This window comes from Cryptomeria japonica, chromosome 1 (assembly GCF_030272615.1).
Source record: "Cryptomeria japonica chromosome 1, Sugi_1.0, whole genome shotgun sequence".
NCBI classification, from domain to species: domain Eukaryota; kingdom Viridiplantae; phylum Streptophyta; class Pinopsida; order Cupressales; family Cupressaceae; genus Cryptomeria; species Cryptomeria japonica.
Window position 1 is genome coordinate 295,377,454 of NC_081405.1, and position 18,879 is coordinate 295,396,332.

Genomic DNA, 18,879 nt, shown 5'->3' on the forward strand with positions numbered 1-18,879 from the left:
GATTGGTCCCTGTGTACTTGTGAAAGTTGAAGGATTGTACCCTTCACTTGAAGACTTGGTAATCTTTTGGATTGCTATAACAAGTTGCACATTTTCGTCTTCTAGCTTATCCTTCTTTGCTAGAAGTTCATCACACCTCTTCACCAATGAGACTACAAAATGTTGAGCATCATGTTTGACTACTTCATGCATTTGTTTGCCCAACTCCACCCTTGTGATCCTGTAATCAGCAACTTGCATCTCTTCATGTGACTTGTCTACAATTAGCTCAACAATTTCAGCCACCTTCATCCTGTTACTATCAACTGTTACCCTCGAGATCATCTTAGCCCTTTTGGCAACCTTGGGTTTTGATTGCTTGAGATGTTGGAAATCAAAGATGTCAGGATAGGTTTCTCGCTTCTTTCTTTTAGGTGTAAAAGAACTAAGCCATGGAGGTAAAGTCATCAATTCTCCTTGAGCAATTGCTGAAAGTGAGGGAGAAGCAATTTCTATTTAAACAACAATCGTCATCCTAGGAGAAGTTATTGTTTGAACAACAACTATAGACTGCTTATTAATCAAAGGTTCTGATGACTGCATCATGAACTCATCAAAACTAGAAGCAAAAGTACCAATCTCTGACAAAGGGGCATATACAGGATTATCCTCAAAGATATTCATCAAATTCCCTTGAGGATGATCAAGAAGTGGCTCTGCAACTGAAATCAGAGTAACTCTCTGAGGAGATTCACCCGCTGAAATAGGAACAATATGAACAGTGGAAAAAGCATCCATATTCGCATCAAGAGAAGACAGGTAATTCTAAAGGAATCTGTGGTGGAACTTCATAATTTACTTCGAAATGGGTGACTCGGGAGCATTATCTGATTGTACTTCTTCCTCTGGATCTTCAGCATCAATTACATGAATATGAAGTCGAGGCTTTTCTTTCCCTCAAACTGTCACTTCTTGAGGGGGAAGTACCATTGCTTTGCTAACCTTCAACTTGATTCTTGTGCTTGAAGATGATGCACCTTCTTTGTTGTCTACTTTGATTTCAGACTTGAGTTTGACAGGTCCTGTAGAATCATCTTCTTTTCCAACCTTGATCTTGATGAGTCTAACATCGTTACCCTTGAGCCAAGTATTGGTGTTAGCTAAGATAGGCTGAAATCTATCAAGAATGGAAGTGCATTCCTTATGCGACCATTGAATTGTTGGAAGTGGTGCTTCATCAACTCTCTTTTCAACATATTCAGGATCAAGTATCTTTCCATCATCAATCATTCCTTCTGGAATGTTTACCAAGTTCAGGTCAACAATCTACTCAAGAGTGAGTCTACAATAATCCATCTTACGAACCTCCTTTCCTGTACGGAGATCAACCCAAATGTCTTCTATCCGATGCACATGTGTGAAGGACTTTTTGATCTTCTCCTTCATGCCTCAGTAATCAAAATCTATTCTTGGCTTGAACCTCTTGAGTTTTCTTTCTAGCATTTCGACATCCATGGCCTTGGCTTTGGTGGATGTAATGAGGGAATAATGGCCAATTTTTAATGGGTTATTTGTAGAGATTCCCATTCCAACCTTATTTATGCTTAACAAATTGATGTGCATGAACAACCATGATCAGTCTTCCCAACTCCATAAGAATGATCTTATCAGTTGGATATCTAGGAAGCAGATATGGCTGGCCGCTATAACATCCAACTCTCATGTAATTGAAAGTTGGGAATTGAAGGAATAGGTAGCCATATTCATTCACCTTCCCCCAGGCAGCATCTGATGCTCTCTTGTTTTTCATTGTCTTATCAAACAGGCACATATAATGACCAAAGAAGGCATCCTGGACCCTCCTGAAGTGCAATCTGCTAGGTTTCAAAGGCAATTGGTCATAGTAATCACACACTGGTATAAGCGAGCGATCACCCTTGGTAGAAAGACCAGGGAAGTGTCTGAGTGATGCTGCTATATACACCAAATATGAGTTCATGTAGAACGTTATGGTGGAAGGAGCTGCTGCAAGTTGTTCACAAAGGGTATCACTGATGATTTCACCCCAAGAGATGTGCTGAGACTGCCTTATGAGCATGATGAACTTATCATTCTGTTGAGAAGAGTGATCGTGTCTTCGATTTCCCACTTGAAATCACTACGGTACAACTTTGCCCATCTTGTAAAAGCAGCTCGTGGCTTACTGATCCATCTATTGATATGGCGTTTGCAATCTTTTCCTCTTGAAGCATAATACTCAGCTGCACTATCTTTGGAGATCTCTATGTAAACAAGTGCTGGTGGTATTCTGAAAGCCTTCTCAATAGTATCCGCATCAAGCCGGATTATCACTTCCTCATCATCATTCCTGATAGTTCTTGTTTCTTTGTCAAAATGATTGGCACAAGCAAGAACAAACTCAGGTTCTAGGGCAGCCACTGGAAAGGAAGAAGCATGGTGAATGTGGCTGTCCAACAGGCGCTGCATATTGCTATCCTTGGGATCCTCCACCTGTTTAACGAACTCTGACATGTCAACATGCCCTATTTCCGTATCTTTGATGTGCTCCATGGGAGTGGAAACTTGGGATGGAGAGATCTCATTTTGGTACTTAGCATATTTCTATTTCATCTTCTTTTGAGAAGAGGAAGATGGTAAATCAGTCATTAGACAAGAGCTTGGCACACTGCGATGAAGATCTAGAAGTGTCAAAGCAACATCAAGATCAGCCAAATGAAACATATTTCTTTTTTTCAATGGGAAAAACTCTATCCCTCTTGAGAGGAAAATGGTGAATAAATAGGAACACTTGGAACTTGGCTTTTGGTTTATTTCGCATCTTGGGAGACATGTTACAAGTATGCGAGTGGGGTAGGGCATATTCACAATCGGGTTTTTAAAACCCGAATGCAAGTATACTTGTAATAAGAAAAATGGAAGGATGTGTGAAATATGGAATTTTGGCATGGAAAAGATAATGAGAATGGAATGTGTGAACAAGGGTAATGAATGTAGATGAATAAGGAAAGAATTTTGGAAGATCATATCTATTTTAACCTCAAGAGAATGGGAAAAACCTTTACTTGTAATCAGGTTTTTAAAACCTGAAATTGGAAAGACAAGTTTTTAACAACTTTGAAACTTTAACTTTTGGCAAAATATGATGAAGTCTTTTCAATCAAAGGGGAAAAACTCAGTTTTTCATCCATCTTGCAATCGAATTCTAAAAACCCGAAATGCAAGTAAAGAAGGAAAAAACGGAAGGGGAAAGACAAAGCAATCCTTAAATTATATGGGAAGATCTCTCTCAAACCCGAAATGAAAAAGAACAACACAACATCAATCATGATCAATCAAGGAATTTCAAAACAACAAAAATAAAATATAAACAAATCTGAAAACAAAACATACCTTGCTTGATCAAGATGCCCTCCAAAGAGATGGAATAACTTTGGAAGAAACAATCAGCTCCTTAAATAGAAGGCAAAATGAAAATGTTGAAACCCTAGCCACGTTTTTGTCAAACTCAGATTTTAACCATAGCACCAAAAACGGCATGCAAGAAGGAAGAAGAATGAGTCCAAACGCCTAGCAAGGGTATGTGGTGAAGCAAGGAAGCAAAACGTGTAGGTTAGAGAGACCAAAACACCTTCCTTCATGTTGCAAAAATGACTCCAAAGGAGGAAAACGTGACACATAACCAGCAAAAACGCCTATCAAAATGGGCAAAACATGGCACATAAACCAGCATAAAAGGGATAAGAATCACCACGCCTCCTTGAATGCATTCCTCCACAAAAATGGGTTTGCAATTCCTCCAAAATTCGAATTCCTTGGAGAAAAATCAGGTCGGGTTCTTGGGAAGAAAGAACAAGTTTAAAATGTAAGCAAAAGACATGAAATCTGGTTTGTGAGAGAAAAGAACAAGAAGACATGTCAAAATAACTTGTAATAGGGAAATAAAATCCCCTTTACAAGTTTTAATGACTCAACTTAAAAAAAGAATGTCATGTCCCCTTTCTAGAGTGGACATCAGAGACGGAGGAGTTGGCCTATCATTGGAGTCTCGTAGGCTAGCAGAGGTTGATTGGGACTCATTCAGTGCATATAGTGATTGGATTTTGGCATTACAGGCAGTTTGGAGCCAGTTTGGAGCAGTTCCTAGATTTTAGGGGATATCCCTAAATTTTAGGAGGTCGTGATAGTTGCCAGTCATGAGGTTATTCATGACCTTTCAGATGGTTTCAGTTTCAGGACAATAGGGTGTGTTCCCTAGTTTCTAGGTGCATCCCTAGATTTTAGGGAAGGGACTGCCAGTTGACCCATCTTGTCCGGTATCAGTCATAGACAGGTGACATGGTCAGTTGCATGATTATTTGGTTGATTTGGGCTTTCAAAAGCATAAAGGGAAATATTTTAATATTTCCTAAGTTAGTAATTAAATAAAATATAATCAGGCTATTTATATAGCCATTTCGGAGTAATAAGGGGATAACTGAATAATTTGGGCGTGTATGCCTATGTGTGATAGCTCATTGGAAAGGTCTTGAATTATTATAAACTATTTTCACTATTCAGAGGCTTTTTGGTGCTATGAGTTATGACATTTTAATAAAGTAGTGTTTTTCCTATAGTCTGGACGCCTTTAATTGGGAAAATGTTATTTTATTATATTTTGTTTAAAGTGCAAAGTGTAATTCCCCTTTAGGGTTCGATTTGCACTTGGAAGGGGATATAAGGAGATGGAGACCTAATTTCTCATTATCTTTTGACATTTGAAACTTGTGAAACTTGAAATTGCTCTAGTGGAGCGATTTAGTGGCTTGGGATGAAACCCTCAAGTCTGGATTGTTGGGACGCAAACCTCAACAAGGAATTGGTGATTGAAGTTGTTCTTTCTTGCACTCAGATTGATAGAGGAAGAGGTCGAACTTGTACTGGAATACACATATTGGCAGTATTGAGGAGTTTCAGTAGGGGCGGCTACCTATTTCAGCTTGCGCATTCTCTCTGGGCAGCTCATGTGAGGTTATTGGAGGCATTTTCCTCTTGCATTGGACGCCATTGTGTTCAGACTGGTATTGGAGGGTTTGAGGCAGAGTTTTCCTTAGGTTCTTGACTCACATCAAGCATTCTCCTATAGCTGGCGTTATTTCATTATTGTAAGACAACACTGAATCTTTGCATTAATTCCATTCTGAAATAAAAATCAGTTTGCTGGCTTATTCCGGGTATGTATTGTTTCAGATTACAGTATTGATTAATTTCTTGTTATGTATTTACCTTTCATAGTTGGAATCTGTTTGCTATCTTTTATGCAATTATTTATATTCCCAAAAATCCAAAAAATTGAGAAAAGGCAGAAAAATCAGATTTCTAGAAATTCCATTCAGAGCTTTAAACCGTTGGTCAAAGATTCAATTGAAACAAAAACAGTATTGTCTTGGTATCTGGGATTGGGGATCTTTCAAAGAACTTGCCATAGGGAAATAAAATTCCCTTTATAACTAAAAACATAAAAATTTTTAATAGGGAAATAAAATCCCTATTACAACGTAAAAAGTAACTTTAAAACTTGTAATAAGGAAATAAAATCCCTATTAAAACTTAAAATCATTTAAGTAGGAACTTTTAAAAGAAATGACAAGTTCTTTTTAACTTATAATATTAAATTTACTTTTAATAAGTCAGAAAAGTTCCTACAATGACTTAAAAGACAAGAAACAACAAGGGGGAAATTAAAAGTAAGTTACAAGTTTAAAAAATTACATAAAGTGCACTTTTAATTGACTTAAAATTTCTCTACAACACTAAAACAAGAGAAAAATAAAACTTGCAATCCAAGGAAAATTTCCCACCTGCAGTCAGGAAGAAAAAACCCGAAATTGAAGAAAAAATATAACAAACGAACTCAGAAAGCGATGAAATTTGAAACGTAGATCGAGGATGGACTGAGGATTAAGCCAGTCCAAGGGTGAAGCAAAATTTTACCTTGGGAAGCGTGCTGTAGAGTAAATTTTTTCATTTTTAACAAATTTTTTAAAAGGGTTGTCCATTTTTGTGAATACAAAAATATGGACAACAATGCTGAAGCTTGGGAAGATATTGAGGATATTCAGAGAAGAATCATTCCATATCTGAAAATAATCAGAGGACTTTCTCAACAAGATCTTATAGACAAAAAAGACATCCAGGTCGGTGACCTATATAATTTCAGCACTTGGTACTTTGCCTTGGTTACAAGGGTTGAATCTTTGAGAAAATCCGAGGCTAAGTTTTTAGAAATTGAAAAGACCATCAGAGATATTCAAGACAAGGTCTTCTTTGTGGTAGTTGAGATATTGCAACAGGATGAGGTGCGAGAGAAGCATCTGTGTGCAGAGAATTTGAGGGCCAAAGTTCAAGGAAACTTCTTCAAAGTTTCAGGGCCAATTCTCAGGGAGGATCTCTCCAAAGTTTCAAGCTTCATGCGCATAGATGAAAATTTATTGACACAAACAACTGGCTGGGAAGACACTCTCACCACCTGTACTGATGATGTGGATATGGTTGACTTCCAAATTAGCAACTTGCCAAGTGTCACCATAGAGGAGGTGCGACTTCTTGTGTCCAGGTACATCGAATCTACAAAGAAGGAAACTGGACACTCACCTCAGTGAGAATAGCAGCTGCGCCACTTGTCTCCTTGTTCATTTTAACTGTTAGAGTTTGGGGAAACCCTAATTAGGGTTTTGAACTTTTAATCTGAGTCCATCATTGTTTGATCTCGGCCGTTCATAATTTCTTGACTACTATATAAGGTTGCCTCTTCTCATTTGGAGAGTGAGGTTTTTGAAATATTGTTGCATGAAGGTCATTTCCAGATAATATATTACATGTGTGCTTTCTCTTAAGGCTTTGTAATCCTTATTGTTTGAGTGATTAAGCAAGGTTTTCAATTTCTTCAACACATTAGTTTAGAATTTATTTCATGTTGTTAGATTGAATAAAAGATTTGATAAGTATTGGTTTATGGTGTATCTCCGCTCATACTTTTGTTGAATGGATGATTTTCATTCACTGTGCAAAGTTAGTCCGAGCTTTCCATTTTGTGCAAGCTTAAACTTCCCATCATAAGCACATCCCTTAAAGATTGCATCCACTTTGTGTAAGTTGTCTTAAGTGAGGCGGAACAAAGTGTGGTTTATTGAGTTCACCGAATCAATATCGTCTCTGGAATTCAGAGGATTAGAGTAGAATTCTCAAACCTTATCCCTTTTGTCTTTTTGAAAGTCTTAAATCCCGAAAAACCCAAAAAGAAAGGAAAAGAGAGAGCTTTAATTGACAAATCTATCTAAGTCCCAAAGTTGTTGACAACTCGTTCAAGCGTAAGTCCCTTTGTGTATTACCAACAAATCACAAGGCCCATTGAGCTTATCCTCACGTCAAGACCTGACTAAACAAACCTTGGGATCGCCATATGATCTTCTATCGATCTTAGCATAAGTGGTGATTTTTCAAGAGAGGGTAAATAATCTTTGGGTACTTTATTCTAATGTTTGGTAGATGATAAAACATACACCAATAGGTCCTAAGGACCGTTTGGAGTTAATTCAAATCATTTTGTAAGGCTATTAAAGCCATTAAGTGTAATGTCCCCTTCTTAGGCGTAATGTTTCAGTTGACCGATGGCCTATGTTTCAGTTGATCGATGGTGAAATTAGGGTTTCCAATTTTGGAGTTTGTTGTTGCTCGTGAATTAGAGTTTGGATCGAGGATTCTTTCTAAGTTTTCAAAGGGCTTCGCAGTGGTATGTACGGCTTTGCGTTCTGAACACTTTTTGGAATTTACTATTTTTAGTAAATTCTATTTCTGGCAGTGGTCCTGATTATTTCGACACAGTTGGTTCTCTTCTTCAGTTGGTTCAGTTGGCTTCGTCACTTTTGGCCTTGGGATGTTTTTGGAGAGATAAGTTCATTTCATTTAAATAATGTTATGTTTTAATGTTATATTTTAAAGTTGACCCCTTGGCCTAGCTTCATCACTTCAAGTTGTTTTAAAAGGTGGTCTTCAAGGGTGGACACATCATGGAAGGGATTTAATATTTCCTAAGGTCTAAAATCTTGCTTTTGAAAAGGGGTGCCAACTTTATGAAGAGAAGTGAATTAAAATAAAGGTTAATTAAGCTTTTAAAAGTGGCGCCATCTCTTGGAGGAAAATTCAAATGTGAAATTAGGGCGCACTTTCTAGAAGCCTCTAGAGATCCCTTGTTAAGCTTATAAATGGAGGCCTCTTCCCTTCATTTGGCATCTTATGTCTATTGTAATGTTACTCTGCCGGAATGGTATTGGGGTTGCTTCGAGGAATGAATGCCTCCTAGCCTTGGCATTGCTTCTTGCTTGAAACATAGCAACTAGTGGTGATTTAGTGTAGTTGTGAGAGTTTGTAGTGGGGATTGCATTGTAGCTCGAGTTGTGCTTGAAGTTCAGTTATTTGCATTTCATTTCATTTTCGGGAGTTGCGGTTAGCAGGGCAGATTTGTAGTTTCACTCATATATTTCAAAATAAAAACATATTCATTTTGGGTATTGCATATTTCCTCTTGTTTTGGCTGGGTGCTCCTTTGTGCAAATTTGCAGATTCTAATATGAAGTGTTTTATTTTATAGAGAAGAATCGCCATTCTTGCCTGGCGTCATTGCTGGGAATTGCCTTGGGGTTCGTGATAAATAATCTGTTGGGTTAATGTCTGATTTCTTGGTATTGGTTGGGTCGCCTCCTTCATAGGAAACCATTGCTTTTGGTTTTGGGTCATTCAGACTAGTATTGAGAGAGTAATGAGCATTTTAGTGATTCCATGTGTTGCTGATTAAGCATTTCACGTGCAGGTCTGTCATAAATCAGAATATTAAGATTGATCCTTGAGTAGAATTTCTTGGAGTTATCATTTTTGTTAAGCCCAAGAGAGCCTTATATATTGTTACAACATTGTATAGTCTTAATCCTATGATCTTGGCAAGCATTTACTATCATATTGTAAAGTGAACAGTAGTACTGGCAGCATTTCTTCTCATTTTCATTTCACGCTTGTTGTTTACATTTAATTCCATTTCTAAGTTATTAGCATCTCTGCCATATGGTAGCTCCATTCCCACCTTGGATTTGAAAGCACATGCTTGGTGTCAAGTTTTCCTTTCAGCAGTTGTAATTGTAAAGATCCTCTGACCATATGTTAGTGCATCTTGGGCACATTCTTGGTTAGAGTTGCTTTCAGCATGCACGAAGATCCTCTGACCATATGTTAGTCTATCTTGGGCACATTCTTGGTTAGAGTTACTTTCAGAATGCTTTAAGACCCTCTGACCATATGCTCACGCCTTGCCCAACCCAGGATCCTAGTGTACATTCTTGGTTAGAGTTGTTTTCCGCATCGTTTTGGTTTAAGTGCTAACCCTAACGGATGTGTGTTGCATTACTCTTTGTAATTGAAAAATTGAAAAAAATTGTTCTGGGATATTTCAGTGGTATCAGAGCCTCACATCCTGCCATCCCGTGAAACAAACCTTCTATGAGTGACAGAGAAAGAAGATACTTAGCAAGGGAAGATAAGAAGGCTGCAAGTCAGTTTCAGTTTCAGTAGTATCAGGTTCCTGAAGGTCAGACAACATTAGTGGTTTTGAGGGCTCATTGGGAGTCTTCTTCGGAAACAGAAATGGGGTACAGTGAAAGGCCAGTGGGTTGTACTGAGAGGTTTACAAGCAGTCGGGATGAAAGTGGAAAAGGAAGGGAAAGAACACCAAGTCCGGGAAGGAGGCTCGAGAGGAAGATGGATGCCTTATTGGATATGGTATCTCTCATGATGGGGAAAATGGGTCAGAGTTCTAATTCACAGAACAATCAAGAGCACACCGGAGAACACAATGGCTCCAACCAGCATAGTGAACATGCTGCTTTGCATACCTCAAATAGAACAAACATTTCTTCCAGGCCTTTTAAACCCGCCTTCTTGGGACCAGTAAACCCTCAACCTGATCCGGGAGAGAATGCATCATTTGTGGAACAGTTGAGACTTGATCGTGCTGAGTATGAGTCTCTTCCTGATGAAATCAAGTTAGACATGTCTTACAATGATTTCGTGGACCATAAAAGGAAGAATAAAGGACATGGGAGACATCGTGAACATAGGGAAGCAACAGTACAGAGGGATTTGCATCAAGCAATCAACAAGGTTATGCTTCCACATTTTGACGGGAGTGACAGTAGTTCAGCTAGAGCTTGGATACAGAAGTTAGACAACTATCTAGCTCTTAGACCCATGACAGAAGAGGAGGCAATCAAGTTTGCTACACTTCATTTAGATGGGGTAGCAGACGAATGGTGGTACCATGGTCTAGTCACCTTGGGGCATCGGTCGATCACTACCTATGATGAGTTCACCAATAGGCTCACAGAGAGATTCGAGAAAAAGGATCCAGAAGTGCATTTCAGAGAATTGGCACAACTTAGACAACATGGCACAGTCGATGCTTACATAGCTGAATTTCAAAGGCTTTTAGTAATGGTCACGGGAATCATCGAGAGGCGGTTGGTGATCCTATTCAGTGAAGGGCTTATAGAACCACTGAAGGGTTGGATTAAAGCTTTCGATCCACCCTCCTTACAAGAGGCAATGAAAAAAGCAAGAAATATGGAGTGGGCTGCTCCTAAGGCAAAAATTCAATCCAAGCCATTATTTCACAAAAAGGATAAAGGAAAGGGACCATAAGGAGTTCAAACATCATAACACTCATGTCACAAGGCTGGATCCAGAGACACTTAACGAACTCTGAAGAAAGGGGTTATGTTTCCGGTGTAGAGAAAAATGGTCCCAAGATCATATTTGCCCAAAGGGAGTCAAAATTCATCAAATTGAATACTATTCAGCTGGAGAAAGTGATTCTGATTCTTCAGACCAGCAATCAGATTGTGATGACAACGAAGTGGAAAGAGTTCCCGAAGAATCTGAAGGTGAAAAAGGAAGTGGGGGTACCTTGGCTCACATTTCGAGCTTTCAAAAAAATGAATCCTTCAAGGTTTGAGGGATGATTAAGGGGCAGCGAATAGTTGCTTTGATTGATACTGGAGCAACGCATAACTTCATTGATGAAGTGGTGGTGGCACAGAAAGGGCTGCAAACAGAAGATTTTGAAGGCTTCAAGGTTATGGTTGCTGATGGGTTTCACATTTCTTGCACCAAGAAGATCTTCACATTTCTTGCACCAAGAAGATCCCAAATATGTCTATGCAATTGGGCAACTACGAAGTCAAGGATGACTTCTATGTAGTCAACATTGGAGATACGGATGCCGTCCTAGACATTCAATGGCTGCGTTCACTTGGAGAGATCTCCCTAAATTTGCAAACCATGGAGCTCAAGTTTCAATCCAATGGGAAGAAGGTGGTGTTAAGAGGAATGTCTAACGGTGGACCTCGGATCGTGTCATTCAAGCGAATGGCAAAGTTGATTCGGCATGATCAAGTTGAGTGGGCTGCAGAATGTATGATTCTCCCAGCTAGTCCGGTTGAAACAAAAAGGGACTACCCTCCTGATATCCAGTCCTTACTCACCAGGAAGAGTAAAGTGTTTGCTGATTTACCTCCTAGGCCACCTCTCGAACAAGGCTCAGAGGATGTCATAGAGCTCAAGGAAGGGGCTAAACCAGTTATCACAACTCCATATCGGTACCCTAAGAAGCAAAAGGATGAGATTGAGAAAAACATTAAGGAACTCTTGGAGATGGGCTTCATTCGTCCAAGTAAGATTCCTTTCGCTTCAGTAGTTGTTCTTGTGAAGAAGAAGGATGGTACCATTCACATGTGTGTGGATTATCGTGCTTTGAATCAAAGCACCATCAAAAATCGATACCCCATTCCAAGGATAGATGAGCTCATAGATGAGCTACATGGAGCCAAGTTCTTCTCAAAGATTGATCTGAGGTCGGGCTACTACCAAATTCGGATGAGAGGGTCTGATGTTGAGAAGACAGCATTTAGATGTCATTATGGTCACTTCGAGTTTTAGTCATGCCATTTGGGTTGACTAATGCTCCTGCTACCTTCCAGTCTTGTATGAACAGAGTCTTTCAGAAGCAGTTGAGGAACTTCGTGTTAATCTTTTTTGATGACATTCTGATCTATAGCAGAACATGGGAAGAACACCTCAAGCACGTAGATGAAGTGCTTAGCATCCTTGAATCAGAAAGTCTGTTTGCCAAAGAATCCAAATGTGAAGTTGGAATGAAGGAGCCACTTTACCTTGGTCACATAATCAGTGCTAATGGAGTGAAGGTTGATCCCGAAAAAGATCAAGGCAATAGTTGATTGGCGACCCCTAGAGAACTTGACTCATTTGAAAGGGTTCTTGGGTCTTTGTGGTTTTTATAGAAGATTTGTGAAGGGCTATTCACAGAACGCTGCTCCTCATACTGACCTCACGAAAAAGAGAGCTTTTTGTTGGACAGAAAAGGCTCAAACTACTTTTGATAAGTTTAAGAAGATCATGAGCTCTTGTCCAGTTTTGGCAATTCTAGATTTCTCCAAGCCCTTCGAGCTATAGTGTGATGCATCTGGAGAAGGTGTTGGGGCTGTTTTGATGCAAGACAAGCATTCCATTGTGTTTGAGAGCAGAAAATTAAGAGGTGTTGAAAGGACCTACTCCATCTATGACAAGGAAATGCTTGCAATCATGCATGCATTAGCTAAGTTCAGACAGTATTTGGTGGGGAGCAAATTTGTGGTCAAGACTGATCACAATAGTCTCAAGCACTTCATGCATCAGAAGGATTTGAACGAGAGACAACAAAAGTTGGTGAGTAAGCTTCAAGCTTACGATTTTGACATTGAGTATGTCAAAGGGAAAAACAATATTGTGGCTGATGCTCTATCTAGGAGACCTCATCTGAGTTCATTGTGTGAGCTCATTGCTGATTGGAAGGACATGTTGCTCGTTGATTATGCCAAAAATCAGTTGGCAATCAGCATCATTGAAGGTACTTTTCATGATGAAAGGTACAAGGTGGTTGATGGGCTGATACACTACAAGGGTAGAATCTTTGTGGTGGCTGATTCTAAGCTCAGAAAGAAGATTTTGATGACATTCCATGACATTCCACTTGCTGGTCATCAGGGTTTCTTCAAGACATATAGGCAGATTCGGGAAAGATTTGCTTGGAAAGGGCTGAAAGGGGAAGTTCAACGCTACATCCAAGAATGTCCTACTTGTCAGATGAACAAGAATGAGCACACTCTACCTGCTGGTCTGCTGCAACCTCTTCCCATTCCCAACCAAAAATGGGAAAGCATATCAATGGACTTCATCACTGGGTTGCCAAAGGCCCAAGGCAAAGATTGTATCTATGTTGTAGTGGATAGATTGAGAAAGTTTGCTCACTTCTTTGCCATCATGAGCTCTTTTTCAGCAACTCAGGTTGCAGATTTGTTTTTTCATGAGGTGTTTAGATTGCATGGGTTGCCGAGAAACATTGTGAGTGATAGGGACAGCAAGTTCCTAAGCACCTTTTGACAAGAAGTCTTCAAGATGAGTGGTACGGTGCTTACTCCAAGCACTAGTTATCACCCCCAAACCGATGGACAAACAGAGAGAGTGAACAAGTGGTTGGAAGGCTATCCGAGAAACTATGTTTCGGAGCAGCAAAGAGCATGGGTGAAATGGCTCCACATAGGTGAGTATTGTTACAATTCTTCCTTTCACATGTCAATAAGGATATCTCCCTTCATGGCTCTCTATGGTTATGAGGCTCCTAGCTTTGTTGATTTGGTGTTTGGTGATAGCAAAGCCCCTCAAGCCAAGGATTTGTTGCAGCAAAGTGAAGAGATCTTGAAATCCTTGAAGAACAACTTGCAGATTGCTCAGAATCAGTAGAAGATGTACGTTGAACAATGACGCGTTGAGCGCTCTTTTGAGGTTGGAGATATGGTTTATCTTCAACTACAGCCATACAGACAGTCTACTCTCAAGAAGAGTGGAGCTGAGAAGCTCAAGCCTCGTTTCTATGGGCCATTCCAAGTCATCAGAAAGGTTGGAGCAGTAGCTTATGAGTTGGAGCTACCTTCGAGTAGTAAAGTGCACAATGTCTTCCACGTGTCTCGCCTCAAGAAGGCACTTGGACATAATGTTATTGCTTCTTCACAATTACCACCTTTGGATGAAGAAGGGCAATTGATTTTGATTCCGGAGGAGATTATTGATTCCAGAGAGCGTTTTTTGAGAAGAAGGACAATCAAGGAATACTTGGTGAGGTGGAAGAATTTGCCCTTGGAGGATGCAACTTGGGAGAATGAGGAGATTTTGCAGCATCCAAACTTGCAATTGCTTGAGGACAAGCAATCTTGGGGAGGGCGGACTGTAATGTCCCCTTCTCAGGCGTAATGTTTCAGTTGACCGATGGCCTATTTCGGAGACCCGTAGGCTACTCAATGGGTGAAATTAGGGTTTCCAATTTTGGAGCTTGTTGTTGCTCGTGAATTAGAGTTTGGATCGCGGATTCTTTCTGGGTTTTCAAAGAGCTTCGCAGTGGTATGTTCGGCTTTGCGTTCCGAGCACTTTTTGGAATTTACTATTTTTAGTAAATTCTATTTCTGGCAACGGTCCTGATTATTTCGACACAGTTGGTTCTCTTCTTCAGTTGGTTCAGTTGGCTTCGTCACTTTTGGCCTTGGGATGTTTTTGGAGAGATAAGTTCATTTCATTTAAATAATGTTATGTTTTAATGTTATATTTTAAAGTTGACCCCTTGGTCTAGCTTCATCACTTCAAGTTGTTTTAAGAGGTGGTCTTCAAGGGTGGACGCATCATGGAAGGGATTTAATATTTCCTAAGGTCTAAAATCTTGCTTTTGAAAAGGGGTGCCAACTTTATGAAGAGAAGTGAATTAAAATAAAGGTTAATTAAGTTTTTAAAAGTGGCGCCATCTCTTGGAGGAAAATTCAAATGTGAAATTAGGGCGCACTTTCTAGAAGCCTCTAGAGATCCCTTGTTAAGCTTATAAATGGAGGCCTCTTCCCTTCATTTGGCATCTTATGTCTATTGTAATGTTACTCTGCCGGAATGGTATTGGGGTTGCTTTGAGGAATGAATGCCTCCTAGCCTTGGCATTGCTTCTTGCTTGAAAGATAGCAACTAGTGGTGATTTAGTGTAGTTGTGAGAGTTTGTAGTGGGGATTGCATTGTAGCTTGAGTTGTGCTTGAAGTTCAGTTATTTGCATTTCATTTCATTTTCGGGAGTCGCGGTTAGCAGGGCAGATTTGTAGTTTCACTCATATATTTCAAAATAAAAACATATTCATTTTGGGTATTGCATATTTCCTCTTGTTTTGGCTGGGCGCTCCTTTGTGCAAATTTGCAGATTCTAATATGAAGTGTTTTATTTTATAGAGAAGAATCGCCATTCTTGCCTGGCGTCACTGCTGGGAATTGCCTTGGGGTTCGTGATAAATAATCTGTTGGGTTAATGTCTGATTTCTTGGTATTGGTTGGGTCGCCTCTTTCATAGGAAGCCATTGCTTTTGGTTTTGGGTCATTCAGACTAGTATTGAGAGAGTAATGAGCATTTTAGTGATTCCATGTGATGCTGATTAAGTATTTTACGTGCAGGTCTTTCATAAATCAGAATATTAAGATTGATCCTTGAGTAGAATTTCTTGGACTTATCATTTTTGTTAAGCCCGGGAGAGCCTTCTATATTGTTACAGCATTGTATAGTCTTAATCCTATGATCTTGGCAAGCATTTACTATTATATTGTAAGCTGAACAGTAGTACTGGCAGCATTTCTTGTCATTTTCATTTCACGCTTGTTATTTACATTTAATTCCATTTCTAAGTTCTTAGCATCTCCGCCATATGGTAGCTCCATTCCCACCCTGGGTTTGAAAGCACATGCTTGGTGTCGAGTTTTCCTTTCAGCAGTTGTAATTGTAAAGATCCTCTGACCATATGTTAGTCCATCTTGGGTACATTCTTGGTTAGAGTTGATTTCAGCATGCACCAAGATCCTCTGACCACATGTTAGTCCATCTTGGGCACATTCTTGGTTAGAGTTACTTTCAGAATGCTTTAAGACCTTCTGAATATATGCTCACGCCTTGCCCAACCTGGGATCCTAGTGTACATTCTTGGTTAGAGTTGTTTTCCGCATCGTTTTGGTTTAAGTGCTAACCCTAACGGATGTGTGTTGCATTACTCTTTGTAATTGAAAAATTGAAAAAAATTTGTCTGGGATATTTCATTAAGCTCTTGGTGACCTATGAGGTCCTGAAAAGGTCAAAGATGGTCAAAGCATGTGAAAATGTCCAATATGGGTTGAGATGATGTAATGAGGTCATTGAAGCATGTCTAGAGGGTAATTAGATGGTTTGGAGTCAATAGGACAAGTTTTGGAGTGATGTTATCAAGTTTGACAAAAAGTTGCAAAGTTGTCAGAAAGCAAATTTGCAAAATGTTTTAAAAGGTGTAAACCCAACGGTCAAATCAGTTTAAAAGTGGTTGGATTCGGTTTGAAGGTTGTTTTTGGTGTAGTTAGCATATATATGTGTGAGGGAGGTCGAATGGAGGTTGGTTGGTGTGCACTGAAGAAGAAAATTAATAAAACTGGAAATTCTTCTGCATTTTCATTGTTCTTCTCTGGCATTACATTCTGATCATTTACCTTTTTCATTGTGAAATCTTATTAGTCCGCACTGAAAATCTACTGGTTATGAAAGGGACATGAATCTTCTTTAATTTCCTTATGGTTTCATTTGATTTCATTCTCTTTTGAAAAAGTTACAAACATTTTTGTGAAAAACTGTCTAACCCCGATCTAGGGTATCCAGTGACATAGAAAAATGTAAAATTTCACTTTCGATTGTTAGAGAAACCCCGAAATTGGTGAGAAGTTGTATGATATTGTCTCCTTTCTTATTTTGATGCTAAGAGGGTCCCATGTAGAACTTTGCATGTGCAGAAAGAATTGAAAGGACTGTCCTACTGTGTCTCAGTCTGATGGGACATTGAAATGAATGGTGTATGAGAGGAGTAACTGCAGAAGTGGACTTGAGGGAGTAAAGGAAGGCTGTGAGAGGTCAGGGCAGATGTTAAAAACTTGTTCCAAGAGTGGGAAAACCAAAGGCAAGAGGCAAATGACAAATGGTAATGACTGTCCTTGGGTGTATTGACGGTGACGGTCTCAAGAAACCAGTGACAGCACTTGTTGAATGAAGTGGGGTGAGTATAGGATGGAAAATGTCCAGTGAAGGATTCTTAGACCTTTAGGAATGATCCCTCACACCTATAAACCATAGGGCTTGAAGCCTTGAAGGTATTGTTGAGAGTTTTGTCTAACGATGTTGACTGCCCTAATCTTTCTCATTGTCACAGTCCAAATTTTCAGTCTTAATGCATTCACAATGCTAAGCATGTTTGTTGCAAATGGGGGTTACATGGAGGGTTAATGAAGTGTGAGTCTTCAAGAGTGTCCAAAGGGCTTTTGTAAAGTGCCAAGGCTAGTGGGAAAGTTGAAGGTGTTAAGGTAGCGATCAGGCCAAGATCATCAAGGAAGCAACTCTAAAACAAAAGGGTGAGGGTGTGTTATTGAAGTTGGTCTTCACGAGACCCTTTTTGTTATGGTGTTACTATCCAAGCCCGTGTATGCACAATACCCTATGATGTTAGACCAAAGTCTAGAGAATGTTCAAACCCTAAGTGTCAAGTGGTGTTTCAAGGGTGTCTAGTGGATGAAGAACCGGTTAGGACAGTCAGTGTCATTTTTGATTTCCTCAATGTATATGTTGACCAATGTTGGTGCTAGTGGTCTGTTGTAGGATGGTGACCTTGTGAAGGTATTTTGGAGATTGAGAAGAGTGTTAGGAAGAAATGAGCCCATTGTTGTGAAATATGTCCACATTGAGTTGAGTGAACCCTTAACCTTTGCATCAATATTTGATGTCATATGACCTCAAAGACCTGCTCTATACTTAAAGATGAGGCTTTTTTACTTTGCTTTTGTGAGTTGTAGTGGAATAATATAAAAATTAATTAAAGAGGGAGAAATAACATGGAATAATTCGAATAAGTGAGCCAATACTAGGAAATGCATAGTCTATAAATAATTAGGCTTGTGGTTTGATCATTTTCATCACTCCAAATAGCTTTTTCTTATCTCTTGAGAATAGGCGTTTCCTATGTAACAAAAAATATTTAAATTTATTTGGTAGGTAATTTGATATATTTGAGGAACATTTTGTGAACACTGAGATTGATACGCTAGTACAATATAACTTATATTAGCTCTTTTTCTTTTAATATTTTTTTTGAAGAATGAAGCCAATCTAAACAACATGAATGCAATATATCAATGAAATCTGATTTCATTTTTTAGAATGATTGATACAGTTTTCTTGGGAATTTAGAAAAACATCAACTTGGTTTGAGTGAAAGAACAAAATAGTCATTGCTTTGGTGGCTTTGTATTGAAGGCTTTGCTTGCCAATATTTATGCTTTCTATGTATAGAGGTCCCATACTTGCAACCTTGACAACTTGAAAAGATACTTTGGGGTTGATATAGGTGCAATACAACGACGTGCTGATGATTTCAACGAGCTTCAACACATACGAGCTGAAATAAGGTAAGATTCTCTATCTTATCTTGGGAACAAGAGTATATAATTTTGAAAGGAAAAATTCATTTGGAATTATTTTTGCATTTTTTTAGTGCAATCCATATTTATTTATTGAGAAATCACTATCTTACTTTTTATATCTGTGCTGGTGTCAAATGAGAATGATTTCAATATTTACGTGAGTTATAGTTTCATTTCTTGTATAAATACTTGTATGCTCCTAAATTTGTCTATAGAGGTGTATCATGGAAAGGCTTGACCAAA

General features: G+C 39.1%; 1 protein-coding gene across 2 annotated transcripts in view; it reads left to right on the forward strand.

Annotated features, from left to right (window-relative positions):
* The window catches only part of LOC131046429 (phosphoglucan phosphatase DSP4, amyloplastic), a 213,573-nt gene that overhangs the window by 56,098 nt on the left and 138,596 nt on the right, over positions 1 to 18,879 (forward strand). For both annotated transcript variants that reach the window (XM_057980163.2, XM_057980162.2), the window contains exon 8: positions 18,541 to 18,621. In XM_057980163.2, the coding sequence (XP_057836146.2) occupies positions 18,541 to 18,621 (81 nt within the window). The remainder of the gene's footprint in view (positions 1 to 18,540; positions 18,622 to 18,879) is intronic.